Here is a 12,529-nt window from a genome sequence, read left to right on the forward strand (position 1 = left end):
GTGCTTTCAAATTATGACGTTGAAGAAGACTCTTGAGAGTTCCTTGGACTGCAAGGAGACAAGGGAGTCAATCCTAAAAGAAACAAGCCCTGAATATTTATTGGAAGGACTGATGCTGAAGCTCCAATCTTTTGGCCACCTGATGTGAAGAGCCAACTCATTGAAAAATACCCTGATGCTGGGAAAGATTGAGGGCTGGAGGAGAAGGGGATGACAGAGGATGAGATGGTTGGATGGCATCAGCGGGCATGAGTTTGAGCAAAACTCCAGGAGTGAAGTGAAGGACAGGGAAGCCTGGCATGCTGCAGTCCATGGGGTTGTTCAGACACAAATTAGTGACTGAACAACACCACCAACAATCTCCAGAGGGAAGGTTTTTTAGTAACATAGGAAAATATACACAGACCAAAAGAGAATGAGAATAAGCTATGTAAGAAAAACAGGAATGTGTGATTTGTCCTGAAACATCGCTTGTGGGTGTCTTGGTGCTTGAGATGATTAATGCTGGATTCCCACCGCCATCCCCAAGCTGCAGGTGTTCTGTGACGTATGAAAACCGTTCACGTGCAGGTGGATATGGGTGGCTTTTTCTTTCACGTGTATGGGGCTTACAATGAGCTTGTGGGCGTTCTCTCATGACCCTGTTCTTCTCAAGGAGAACTGCCTGAACTCGGACGTGGTGGAGCAGATATACAAGCGGAATCCCATCCTGAGGCACACCCACCACCCACTGCACTCGCCACTCCTGCCCCTGCCCTACGGAGACATCAACCTCAACTGTGAGTCCCAAATTCCACCCGGACCTGGGACACGGTGCTGCGGTTCCCTGTCAACTCTTGAGCTCCATCAGATATGCGTTGATTAGTTCTAGCGGCATGAGGATTGTTGTATTAAAGAACATGCCAGTTCTCCCTAGGAACTCACGGTACCCTTCGTGTACTAGAACTGGGGTTCCCAACTGCCAGGATCAGTGCCTGGTGATCGGAGGTGGCTGATGTAATAATAATAGAAATAAAGTACACAATACATGTAGTGCACTTGAATCATCCCCAGCCATCCCCACCCACCTCACCTGGCCCATGGAAAAGTTGTCCTCCACAAATTTGGTCTCTGGTGCAAAAACGATTGGGGAACGCTGTAAGAAGCAGACGCTAAACAGGTGTCTTACCTGTCAAATGTGGAACTTGTTTGGCATAGACCAGCTTCTCAGCAAGCATTTTGCACAGTAAAATAGTTCAGTTATGTGTTTAAATAGTTTAAACAACTAAAAATAATTTAGTTTAGCCTGCCTCAGTTTGGCTGATTGGAGTGTCCAGGGCACGTGGTGGGCACTGCCTCCTGAAATAGCTCTAGTCCCCAGTCCTGCCTCTTGTCCACTGCCCAGCGGGTACTTCTCCAAACCCCACATGGGGGCACTGCCCAGAGGGTACCATCTCTGAACCCCTCCTGTGACTCGTGCTTGTTTTGCTCCTCGTAGTGCTCAAAGACAAGGGCTACACGACGCTTCAGGACGAAGCCATCAAGATATTCAACTCCCTCCAGCAGCTGGAGTCCATGTCCGACCCTATTCCCATCATCCAGGGCATCCTCCAGACGGGGCACGACCTCCGGCCTCTGCGAGACGAGCTGTACTGCCAGCTCATCAAGCAGACCAACAAGGTGCCCCACCCGGGCAGCGTGGGCAACCTCTGCAGCTGGCAGATCCTCACCTGCCTGAGCTGCACCTTCCTGCCCAGCCGCGGGATCCTCAAGTACCTCAAGTTCCACCTGAGAAGGTACGAGGTGGCCTGGGCGGCTCTGCTCACGTTGGGGGGCGCAGTGGCCCGTGGCTCTGAAAACTCAGACCCAGAACAGAAGACGCCTGGTGTGGCTCAGCCTCCTAGGTCACTGGAGCAGCTCACCAGGGGCAAACGACCTTTGTGTCTCTAAACCACACGGGGCTGGTCCAGGGACCAGGTCACTTTGAGGTCCTGATGTGTAGGACGCTGGATAAATTGAATGCCACCACTCTATATGAGGGCTTTCCTGGTGGCTCAGCAGTAAAGTATCCATCTGCAATGCAGGAGATGGGCTCGATCCCTGGGTTGGGAAGATCCCTTGGAGGAGGGCATGGCAACCCACTCCAGTATTTTTGCCTGGAGAATCCCCATGGACAAAGGAGCCTGGTGGGCTGTAGTCCATGGGGTTGCAGAGAGTTGGACATGAATGAAGCAACTTAGCACATGCAAACTCTATAAAAACAGGGAAAAAAAAAACCAAAAACCGTTAGATATTTGTTTCAGATCAAGCAGGTGGAAACTGATTCAGATGCAGATTAACTGTGAAAAAGGGATTTTCACAGGATAGTATGAGGCACGTGGCTTTTTCAATCATAATAGCTCTGCATAGGTCAGCTGGTAGCAAAAGTTGCTCCCAGTCATACTTGGGCTCTCTGGTCTCTGGATTTTCTGTCTTCCTTCCTTCCTTCCTTTCTGTCTCTCCCTTTCTGCTGCTTTCGTCTTTAAACAGCACAGGGTGAACTACAGAAGTGGCTGGCACTGGCTCCGCTCCCCACTGGGACCCCACTGGCCACCTTGGTCTGCGGCGCCTTGAAGCTGCCCAGCTCTCCGTAGCCAGCCATGCTCAGTCTGGCAACTAACGGTCGGTGTTTGTCTCCTAGGATACGGGAACAGTTTCCAGGAACTGAGATGGAAAAATATGCCCTCTTCATTTACGAATCTCTTAAGAAAACCAAATGCAGAGAGTTTGTGCCTTCGCGAGATGAGATAGAAGCTCTGATCCATCGGCAAGAGATGACGTCCACGGTGCACTGCCACGGTGGGGGCTCCTGCAAGATCACCGTCAACTCCCACACCACGGCCGGGGAGGTAAGCGGGAGGCCCAGGCCCACGCGCTTCCTCAGACAGGAAAACCGTGCGCAGTCCGGCTGGCGTACTGCCGCTGCTCAGTAAACGAGGACATGCCCGTACTCCTGCTAATCTGAGAAGCAGTGGAGTGTCTAGTAGACGTTATGGACCTGACTCAGCCACCGTGACGAGGGTGTATCTGATCGTTTCTGCAGTAAAGTATTTCTGTTTGCCACACAAATAATCTGGAACATGGGTCTTCCCCGGTGGCTCACTGGTAAAGAATCTGTCTGCCAATGCAGGAGCCACAGTAGACATGGGTTTAATCCCGGGGTGGGAAAGATCCCGTGGAGGAGACCAAGGCAACACTCCAGTATTCTTGCCTGGAGAATCCCATGGACAGAGGAGCCTGACGGGTTACAGTCCGTGGGGTCACAGAGAGACAGACGTGACTCAGTGACTAAACAACAGCAATCTAGAGCACTAGGAGAAGGGAGCACAGTTTCTTCCTTTTTTCAATGTAAACTTAGTATTAATATTATAAAACTCATGGGCTAAAAGGAATAGTACAATAAAACCCAGGAAAGCTGGTGTAGCAGAAATATCAACGGAAATCACTGTTAGACAAAGGGGCTTTATTTTAGTTGTTGTTTACAATTGTATTTATCTGTTTATTTTGGCTGAGCTGGGTCTTTGTTACGGTGTGCAGGCTTCTCATGTCTGGGCACACAGGCTTAGTTGCCCTGTGGCCTGTGGATCTTAGTTCCCCAACAAGGGATCAAACCCACGTCACCTGCATTGGAAGGCGGATTCCTAACTACTAGACCACCAGGCAAGTCCCCAAAAGGACTTTAGTTTCATGCACTTGGCTAGTTTGCAAGAAACTGGCCCAGCATCTGCCCCTACCAGGAGGTAGAATAACCTGTGTTCTTTTTGGCAAGGAAGACAGAGAACTGATTTCAAGAGAACCAGGGGGTACGGCAACTTTGAAATTCCACACACGATGGTATGGGAAAGCTGCTTGGACCCTCGCGTGTGCCGGCAGCGCCCTCTGGCTTCTGATAAAGGCATGTTCTAGAACCACAGCTGAGGCCCCCGTGTGTTCCAGGTAGTGGAGAAGCTGATCCGAGGCCTGGCCATGGAGGACAGCAGAAACATGTTCGCACTCTTTGAGTACAACGGACACGTCGATAAAGCCATCGAGAGCAGGACCATCGTAGCAGATGTGTTAGCAAAGTTTGAAAAGTAAGTTCCTTCTCCCCGAAGTGCCAGCAGATTAGAGGAAAGAAGAGAAAGGGTTTGAACTTCTATTCCATTTTCAGCTTCAGCGCGTGTTTGAATCCGTCTCATTTTACCTGTGTTGAAGCATTTTTAATTTCTCATCTCTCTCTGCTGCCTGTTTCCCTATAGAGCCACTGTCTCAAATAGGATTCACTCATCCTTGTTCCTCTGCCCCATTCTTTCTCTCAGTCCCCTGTTGTTCCCATTATCTCTGAATTTTCTGATTTTCTCAGATCTTCACTTGTCATTAGCTTTGAAGCTGGACGAGTAGACAGAAGCCAGCTTATAAACTCTTCAAACCCCACTTAGTATCTCTTGGACCTACAATATTCACAGCCCCCAAGTAACACAGAAGATATTCCTACTTTAGAAAGATGCTAGTGCCAATAACAAGACTTTGGCCAGGCTGGGCCCTCGCCCTCCCCGACTGCATAAGGGGCAGAAGCAGCTTTAACTTAGAAATGTGGCAGGAGACCACGAGGTTTACAGCAGCCCCAAACTTCAAGTCTCTGAGAAGTGACATCCTCTCTTCTGGGTGGGCCTGGTCTAAGTGCTTTGTTGGAAATAAGCCAAAATGGGGAAAAAAAAACAAAACAAACATTTCTACTTTATGTAAACACAGCTTCCCTGCTATTCACGTCAGTTTTTGTTCAGGTTGGGTTTGTTGTTTTTTTTTTGCTGCGCTGTGCGCTTGCAGGATCTTAGTAGACCAGGGATCAAACCTGGGCAGTGGAAGGGCAGAGTCCTAATCGCTGGACTGTCAGGGGAATTCCTCAGGTCAGTTGTTATAAATATTTGAGAGCTGTCAAAGGGAATGAAGGAATAGGCTTTGTTTCTTTTCTTCCTCTGAATGCATCAGAATGCTTAGCTGGAACTAACCAGAGTGGGCACTCAGAAAATACTCGTTAGCTCAGTTTAACTGAAGGCTGCCTGTTTGTTGTCTTTAAAACTAGGATGAAAGCATATTTTTCGCCTCTGGATAAGTTAGCAGGGTTCACCCTGGCTCTGTTTTCTCTCCCACCATCCCACCTCCACACTCTGCTCTGAGCCCAGACAGGGTGTCTGAATCCTGATGTAGAATACATCCCATGCGCTGATGGCCCTGTGGGTCACTCTTGGCCCGTATCCGGTTTTACTCCTTGCGTGTCTCTCCACTTGTCTGTAGGCTGGCCGCCACTTCAGAGGTGGGCGAGCAGCCCTGGAAATTCTACTTCAAACTTTACTGCTTCCTGGACACAGACAACGTGCCAAAAGACAGCGTGGAATTCGCCTTTATGTTTGAACAGGTAAATGGAGTTCTTAGGTTCCTTTGCAGACACGCAGGGGTGAACCCATTCATACCCTTCTCAGGTTAACTGCTAGTCCTTAGACCCCAGGCATGGCCGTAGAATTCTCAGCGTCACCAGTGAGGGATGCTCTTTTATTCACTGGTAGAAGGAAACTTGGGTACGTTTCATATGAATGCCTGTACCAGGAACTGTCCGAGTTGGGGATAGGGAGGAGTGAGAGGGAGAGGAAATAATAAATACACGTTTTCAGTGGTACCCATTGCCAGGGAGAAATTTAAAGCCACAAAGGGGTGTTAGGGTACCATTTTATGGAAGATGGCATTTGAGAGAAATCCTGATGGTTTGAGGGAGCAAGCCAGGTGGGTGTCGTGTCACACGGCAGTGTCTCGCCCCATGAAGCCATCGACTACTTCTTCACAGGCCCACGAAGCCGTCATCCATGGCCACTACCCGGCCCCCGAGGAGAACCTGCAGGTGCTGGCTGCCCTGCGGCTCCAGTATCTGCAGGGGGATTACGCACCGCATGCCCCGGTACCGCCCCTCGAGGAGGTCTACTCGCTGCAGAGGCTCAAGGCCCGCATCAGCCAATCCACCAAGAGCTTCACGCCGGGGGAGCGGCTGGAGAAGAGGCGCACGAGCTTCCTGGAGGGGACCCTGCGGCGGAGCTTCCGGACGGGCTCCGCGATACGGCAGAAGGCAGAGGAGGAGCAGATGGTGGACATGTGGGTCAAGGAGGAGGTGTGCTCCGCGCGGGCCAGCATCCTGGACAAGTGGAAGAAGTTCCAGGGCATGAGCCAGGAACAGGCCATGGCCAAGTACATGGCCTTGATCAAGGAGTGGCCTGGGTACGGGTCGACGCTCTTCGACGTGGAGGTGAGAGCGGGCTGCTGCTTCCTGGACCAGGCTGCACACCTGTCAGTGTGACCTCGGTCAAGGTCAAGGGGAAGGAGGACTGGGTGGAACACGTGGCTCTCTTACCCTCTGAGGTTGCGTGCATGCTAAGTCGTTCGGTCATATCAGACTCCTTGCGACCCTGTGGACTGTAGCCCACTGGGCTCCTCTGTCCATGGATTCTCCAGGGGTGAATACTGGAGTGGGTTTCCATGCCCTCCTCCAGGGCTTCTTCCCCACCCAGGGATCAAACCCATGTCTCTTATGTCTCCTGCTTTGGCAAGTGGGTTCTTTACCACTAGCGCAACCTGGGAAGCCCTGCCCTTGTAGGTTAGAGCTCCCCAGTTTTACCCTTCACACCCTCCTGTACCCACCCAAAGTATTCTTCCTCCTTTTCAGTAATTACTTGTAATGTTAGAAGCAAGTGGAAAATTAAGATATTATTTATTCTTAAGTAACTGACTCTCATTCAAGCCGTACACCCAATGAAAAAGTGCTGGTAAAAATCTGCATTAAAGTTTTTAAAAATATCTTAGCAGTATGTCCATAAAATTAGAAAATTTGGATACACTTGGATTTTAATTTTTTTTCCCATGACTATTTGTAGGGAAAAATTTCTTTTACACAATTGGAATTTGGCTAAGTTTGCATCAACCCAGTACTGATTCATATCCTTTTTCTTTTTTTAAGTAGACCATTTATTGGAAGAGAATTTTATTAATGATCAAGATCAAGCCTTGACAAACTGCAGCCTGAGGGCCAAATGCTGCCTGCCTTCTTTTTTTTGTAAATAAAGTTTTATTGGAATACAGCAGTGCTTTCTTTTATGTATTTTTCTCTGGCTGCTTTCAGGCTGAAATGACAGAGTTGAATAGCTGTGATCAATACCACAAAACCTAAAATGTTTGCCATCTGTTCCTTAACAGATAAGTTTGCCAACTCTTGGTCTAGATGAGCATCTATTTTTCTTATGATCAGAGTCATTCAGCATGTTATTTGTTGACTTTTAAAGAAGGCTTTATAAAACCCTAAATATTGATCTCTATTCCATGAGTTTTCACTGGATGCCATCTTTGGGTGGATGGGTTGGTTGGTTGAGTCGGTTACATTTGTTTTTAAGTCAGGTGCTTTGTACAAGTACCTCATCTCCTGTGTCACCGATGCGTATCCCTCTTGAGTCCCATTGACTGGTGTTGTCATCCCTATATCCCAGCTCCTATCTCTCTCCACTTATGTGTGCAAAAAAGTCTGTTGGTAAACGAATGAGATCAACCACCATACACACAAAAGGCCGTTGCTGCTACTTGTCACAAGATGTATTTTGCAGGAGGAGCTGAAACTGCACAGCACATATTTGGAGAATTTCCCTCTATGATCCTAGATTTTGTATTTGAAGAACAACCATCCAAAACAGGATTGAGGCGGAACTAGAGATAGACAGGAATCCCCAGGTGGCATTAGTGGTAAAGAACCCCCCTGCCAGTGCAGGAGATGTAAGAGATGCCAGTTCCATCCCTGGGTAGGGAAGATCCCCTGGAGGAGGGCATGGCAACCCACTCTAGTATTCTTGGCTGGACAATCCCATGGACAGAGAAACCTGTTGGGCTACAGTGTGTAGGGCGCAAAGCGTCAGACACAGCTGAAGTCACTTAGCATGCAGCAATAGGCTGCTTGATTTGATGGGAAATTACTGTCGAGTTTCTCGCCTGTGGCCACCTTCACATAGCTAATTCACATGGCCAAGACAGTGGTGATGTTGAGAGGTGGAGAGTCCAAGCAAGATGCTGAATTTACCAGTTGGTGTTCTCCAAATGCATGGGGTTAATGAGTTGGTCAGAAATCAATCCAGGCAGTCAGAGAGCTACCATTTCTCACGTCTTGTATTTCAGTTGCCCTCTGCATAAAGACACATTGAATGTGTTCAGTACACCATGCAGAGGGCTGGGCTCAGAGCCCTTCTTGTGGTTTCTGTGTCCTGTTTCTGACTTTGCTGATCTGATCTTGCCCCAACTCTTGCCCGCCCCCCAGTGCAAGGAAGGTGGCTTTCCCCAGGACCTCTGGCTGGGCGTCAGCGCCGATGCGGTCTCTGTCTACAAGCGTGGGGAGGGGAGGCCATTGGAAGTCTTCCAGTACGAACACATCCTCTCCTTCGGTGCCCCCCTGGCCAACACCTACAAGATCGTCGTCGATGAGAGGGAGCTGCTCTTTGAAACAAGTGAGGTAAGAGGCAAACCTTTCGTCCGTGGCCTTGATGAACTAGCAAGACAACATCCCAGTTCCTGATGCCTTTGACCAAATAGCTTGATTTGCATATTTCGCTCTAAGACATAGGAAAATACAGTATGGTGGTCCCTCCCCTGCTGCAGGTTTCTCACAGGCCAAAATCTGACAGTCCCACGTTTCTTCTGTATACCTTTGCAATGGAGAAATTTGGTTTTCAGCTGTCAGGGGATTTTACCCTTGCAGGAAAAGAAGAGAAAGGGAAGTGACATAGAAATGAAGAGATTTGGTTTCCAGCTGTCAGGGGGGTCTTACCCTTGAAGGAGGAGAAAGGGAAGTGACACAGAGGTCCAAAAAATTATATATAATTTGGCAATAAAGCCTTGCGAAAATTATTAGACAAGGTGGCAGTGGGTCACAGCCATGGGACTGGGGCCAGGCAGCGCCCACGGAGCAGGAGGGTGAGTGGCAGCCCAGCCTGCGAAGAGCTAATTCTCACAATAAAAATCACAAAACCCCTGTATATATGCCATCCTACTCCAAAGCATAAAATGTAGTAGTAATCATGATGAGAATGCAGGAAGCCTGTTGAGGTCTCCACACAGGGAGCTGCCAGCAAGCAAAGGTGAGAAATGGGCGTGAATCCCAAGTGAGGGTGAGGTGCTGGGAGGTGATGACTGGACCACAGATGTGGTGCAGGAGGTGTGCGGTGGGGTGGAAGGAGGGTCCCTGGTGCCTGGCTGCTGGGTTTGGTCAACTCCAGTAGAGAGCAGAGAACCACTGTGAGATCTTTGTGCATGGTGTGTCAGGACAGTGCTTTTACAGGGATGTCCAGTGGGATTAGAAGGAAGAGAGATCAGGAAGACGGAAGCCAGTTAGGATGTCTCTGCAGGGACCCAGGCCAGCCGTCGGGAGGAATGGGCCGGAAAGGGGCGGCAGTGAACACACCATGAAAGAGCCCCTGCACGTGCAGAGTCTGCAGGGAGCAGAACCTGCGTGGGTGGCTCTTGGTGGGGTGGGAGGTGGTGGTCCCCATTTCCGCCTGCCACCCCCCGGCCCTCAGTTCTGTTTCTCCAGCTGTATCACGAGATGCTGACTGGCAGGATGGGATCCAATCTTTAAAAGCTGTGATGTGGGCTCTGTTGTGTTGCCCTTATTTTCAATGGGGACAGTCATCCCAGCCCTGATCATACCAAGACCCTTAATGTGATTAGGTGGGGGGCTTTATTTTACCTGCAAAATGCGACAGTTTTACATCAGGCAACCACCAGGTGGCGCAGTGGAAGGACGAGGCCACGAGTCCGTTCTCCCCACCAGGAGCAAAAGGGCAAAAGCAGTTGAACTTTTGGCTGAATTCGTGGATTCACACGGGGCAGGTTGCTGGCTTTTGCAGGCGGGACGGACCCCCGCTTGCCCGCTCTGGGCGGAGGGTGTCTGATTGTTAGCCTGGGCGCCCTGGCCTTGCGGACACTTGGTGACCGTGGTCCGACTCTGCTCCCCCGGCAGGTGGTGGACGTGGCCAAGCTCATGAAAGCCTACATCAGCATGATCGTGAAGAAGCGCTACAGCACCTCGCGCTCCGTGAGCAGCCAGGGCAGCTCCAGGTGAAGGCAGCCTGAGTCCACGCGAACTCAAAACCTGCACGCGCCACCCTGCTCCTTGGCCCCCGCCGGCTCCCGCGTCTGCAGTCTGAATTGCGGCCGCCCCAGACTTTCCAGAAGCCCCTCGTTGGAGAGAGGTGTCTTGGGGGACCTTTCGCCCTGTCCATTCCAGCGATCGGTGTATTCAGCTGTACCACCTTAACCCAGTGTCCAAAGCTTTACTTCTCTAGGTGACACATGCCTTAAAAAGAGAGGAAACGAAACCCACGCTGCCACCAAAGCAGCCGGAAGTGCCTTAACTCCGTGGAGCCGACATGAACCCCCCGTAACTGTGCTACTGAAGGGAGATAGATGCTCGCCCCTGCTTTACAGGAAGGCTTGCTGAGCTTGGGGTGGGGGAGGGGCGTCGATCCATCAATTCTGCACTAACCTCCCGCTGGCCTGATTTCCCCTGGGAGGGAAGGTGAGGGAGTTGGGGAGAGGGACGGAGAGAGAGCGTAAGAGGATGGTCTGTTTTAGGTGGAGAGCTGCTGGCAGCCTTCCTCACAGACGCCTATTAACTTCTTCTCTGTTTCATCTTTAACGTGCATGCGCTTGCCTGTGCACGCATGTGTTCATAAACACATCACTTTCATCATTGTTCCGCGAGCCTTGAAAGCGAAGGGAAAGAGGATGTGCAATGAATGGTGTAGCATCTGTATATTTTAATCGTTCAGAGTCAAGAGTCCTCAACTGTTACTTTGCAAGGTGGTTTTACTAACAACCCGGAATCCTGGATTTTTCCTGTCTTTGCTGTAGTTCGAAAGCCACATTTTTGACTCCAGTTTGTATTACATGTAGCAAAGTCTGCAGTCTGTGTCTGCTGTATTATAAACAGATGTGCAGCCTGCAAATAACTGTATTTATAAACCACTCTTAAACAGCTGGCTCCAAGGCTGCTTTTAGAACTGTATGAAGTCACTTTGGAGTCTTCAGTTTCTAAGAGATTTAAGTTAAAAAATGTTTCCTGGAAGGTTAGCTTGAATCACTCTGTGGATAGATTGTGACTTAACCCTGTTTGAATATGAGGGAAAGCTGTCACCTTCCTTGAAAGCAACTTGAGCAAATCTTTAAAGGACCCTGACATTCAATGCTGAGGCTTTAATAAAATACACACCTATTTTATCCCAAGTTTATAATGGTGGCCTGAACAAGGCCCCTGTAAATAAATCAGCATTTATGACCAGACAAAAGATAATCTGGTCTTGGACTTCTATTTTTATACAGAAAACTTGTAAAGACTTAGGCCAACTAAGTCTACCCACCAAGAGAAGAAACTTGCCTTATCCCTATGGATAGCCATGCGGAATCATTGTTTCTTGGCTCAAGAAAGTCTGACAATAAAAGATACTAGCTAACGTTCAGTGTCTTTTCTTTATGGGGTGGCTCTCAATACCACATGGGCTTTGTGTTTTTGTTGGGTTTTCATTTTAATGCTTAAGGCTTCAAAGGGCCAAAGCTGTGTGTTTCATGCACTTGATCATCAGGACTATATGTCAACCACGTCGTCATTTCAGCAGCTTTTTAGACACAGAGCATGACCCCAGAAAGCGGAGAAGGTAAACACCAGGTTCAGTGAAATCGCAGAAATCTGAGGACTTGAATTGCGGATGTTGGACTGTCTCCTGTAGCGGAGCCCCAAGACGCCTGATGGCGGAGCCTCTGTCCCGCCACCTGCTTGCAGCCCCACTCACCTGCTTGTGAGCAGAATACACAGGGAATTGGTTTAGCGACCGATTTCCCCCAAAGAACCTACACAGGCTCCTCAATCAGACGTGGCATGTGACGTCACTGGTCCCCCCAGTGTCCTTCTCATCACCTGTGTGTCCTGGAGCTGCCGCCTCCCAGGAGCGATCAGGAGGTGATCCGAAGCCAAGTGCCCCCCAGCACTTGGCCTGGAGGTGACCAAACAAAAGTGAGCTAAGACTCCGGTATTTTATTTTTGTCACTGTTTTTATTTCAGGCCCCAAGAGCAGCCGGCAGAAGTGCCTTTTCCCCTACTGACCACTCAGGACCACCTCTATAACTTCTCATACCCCAGAAGGGTGCCCCACGCCCCCAGTCACATAATGAGGAAGTGGGCAGAGACAGGCAAAGTGACTTGGCTGAGGCATTGCAGCAGTGCCAGACTTGGACCCAGGTCTCTCTACACAGAAGCGTTTACCCATCAATAGCTTCAATGTAACATTTTATTTAGAAGTAATTACAGATTCAAGGGAAGTTGGAATAGAAGTACAGAAAGGCCTCTACACCCTTCACCTGGGTGTCCTCAGGGGTAACGTCTCACACAATTGCAGAAAAGATCGCAGCTAAGAAACTGAGTTTCCTCCATCTGCAGTTTATTCTGATTTCACCAGATTGA

General features: G+C 49.5%; 1 protein-coding gene across 1 annotated transcript in view; it reads left to right on the forward strand.

Moving 5' to 3' along the window:
- The window catches only part of MYO10 (myosin X), a 262,062-nt gene extending 250,537 nt beyond the window's left edge, over nt 1-11,525 (forward strand). Inside the window, exons 34-41 of the mRNA XM_027520434.1 lie at nt 656-779; nt 1,478-1,775; nt 2,660-2,867; nt 3,955-4,091; nt 5,293-5,413; nt 5,837-6,289; nt 8,336-8,527; nt 10,034-11,525. Of these exons, the coding sequence (XP_027376235.1) occupies nt 656-779; nt 1,478-1,775; nt 2,660-2,867; nt 3,955-4,091; nt 5,293-5,413; nt 5,837-6,289; nt 8,336-8,527; nt 10,034-10,135 (1,635 nt within the window). The 3' untranslated portion in view covers nt 10,136-11,525. The remainder of the gene's footprint in view (nt 1-655; nt 780-1,477; nt 1,776-2,659; nt 2,868-3,954; nt 4,092-5,292; nt 5,414-5,836; nt 6,290-8,335; nt 8,528-10,033) is intronic.
- Nucleotides 11,526-12,529: the final 1,004 nt, after the last annotated feature.

Source organism: Bos indicus x Bos taurus, chromosome 20 (genome assembly GCF_003369695.1).
Source record: "Bos indicus x Bos taurus breed Angus x Brahman F1 hybrid chromosome 20, Bos_hybrid_MaternalHap_v2.0, whole genome shotgun sequence".
NCBI lineage: Eukaryota > Metazoa > Chordata > Mammalia > Artiodactyla > Bovidae > Bos > Bos indicus x Bos taurus.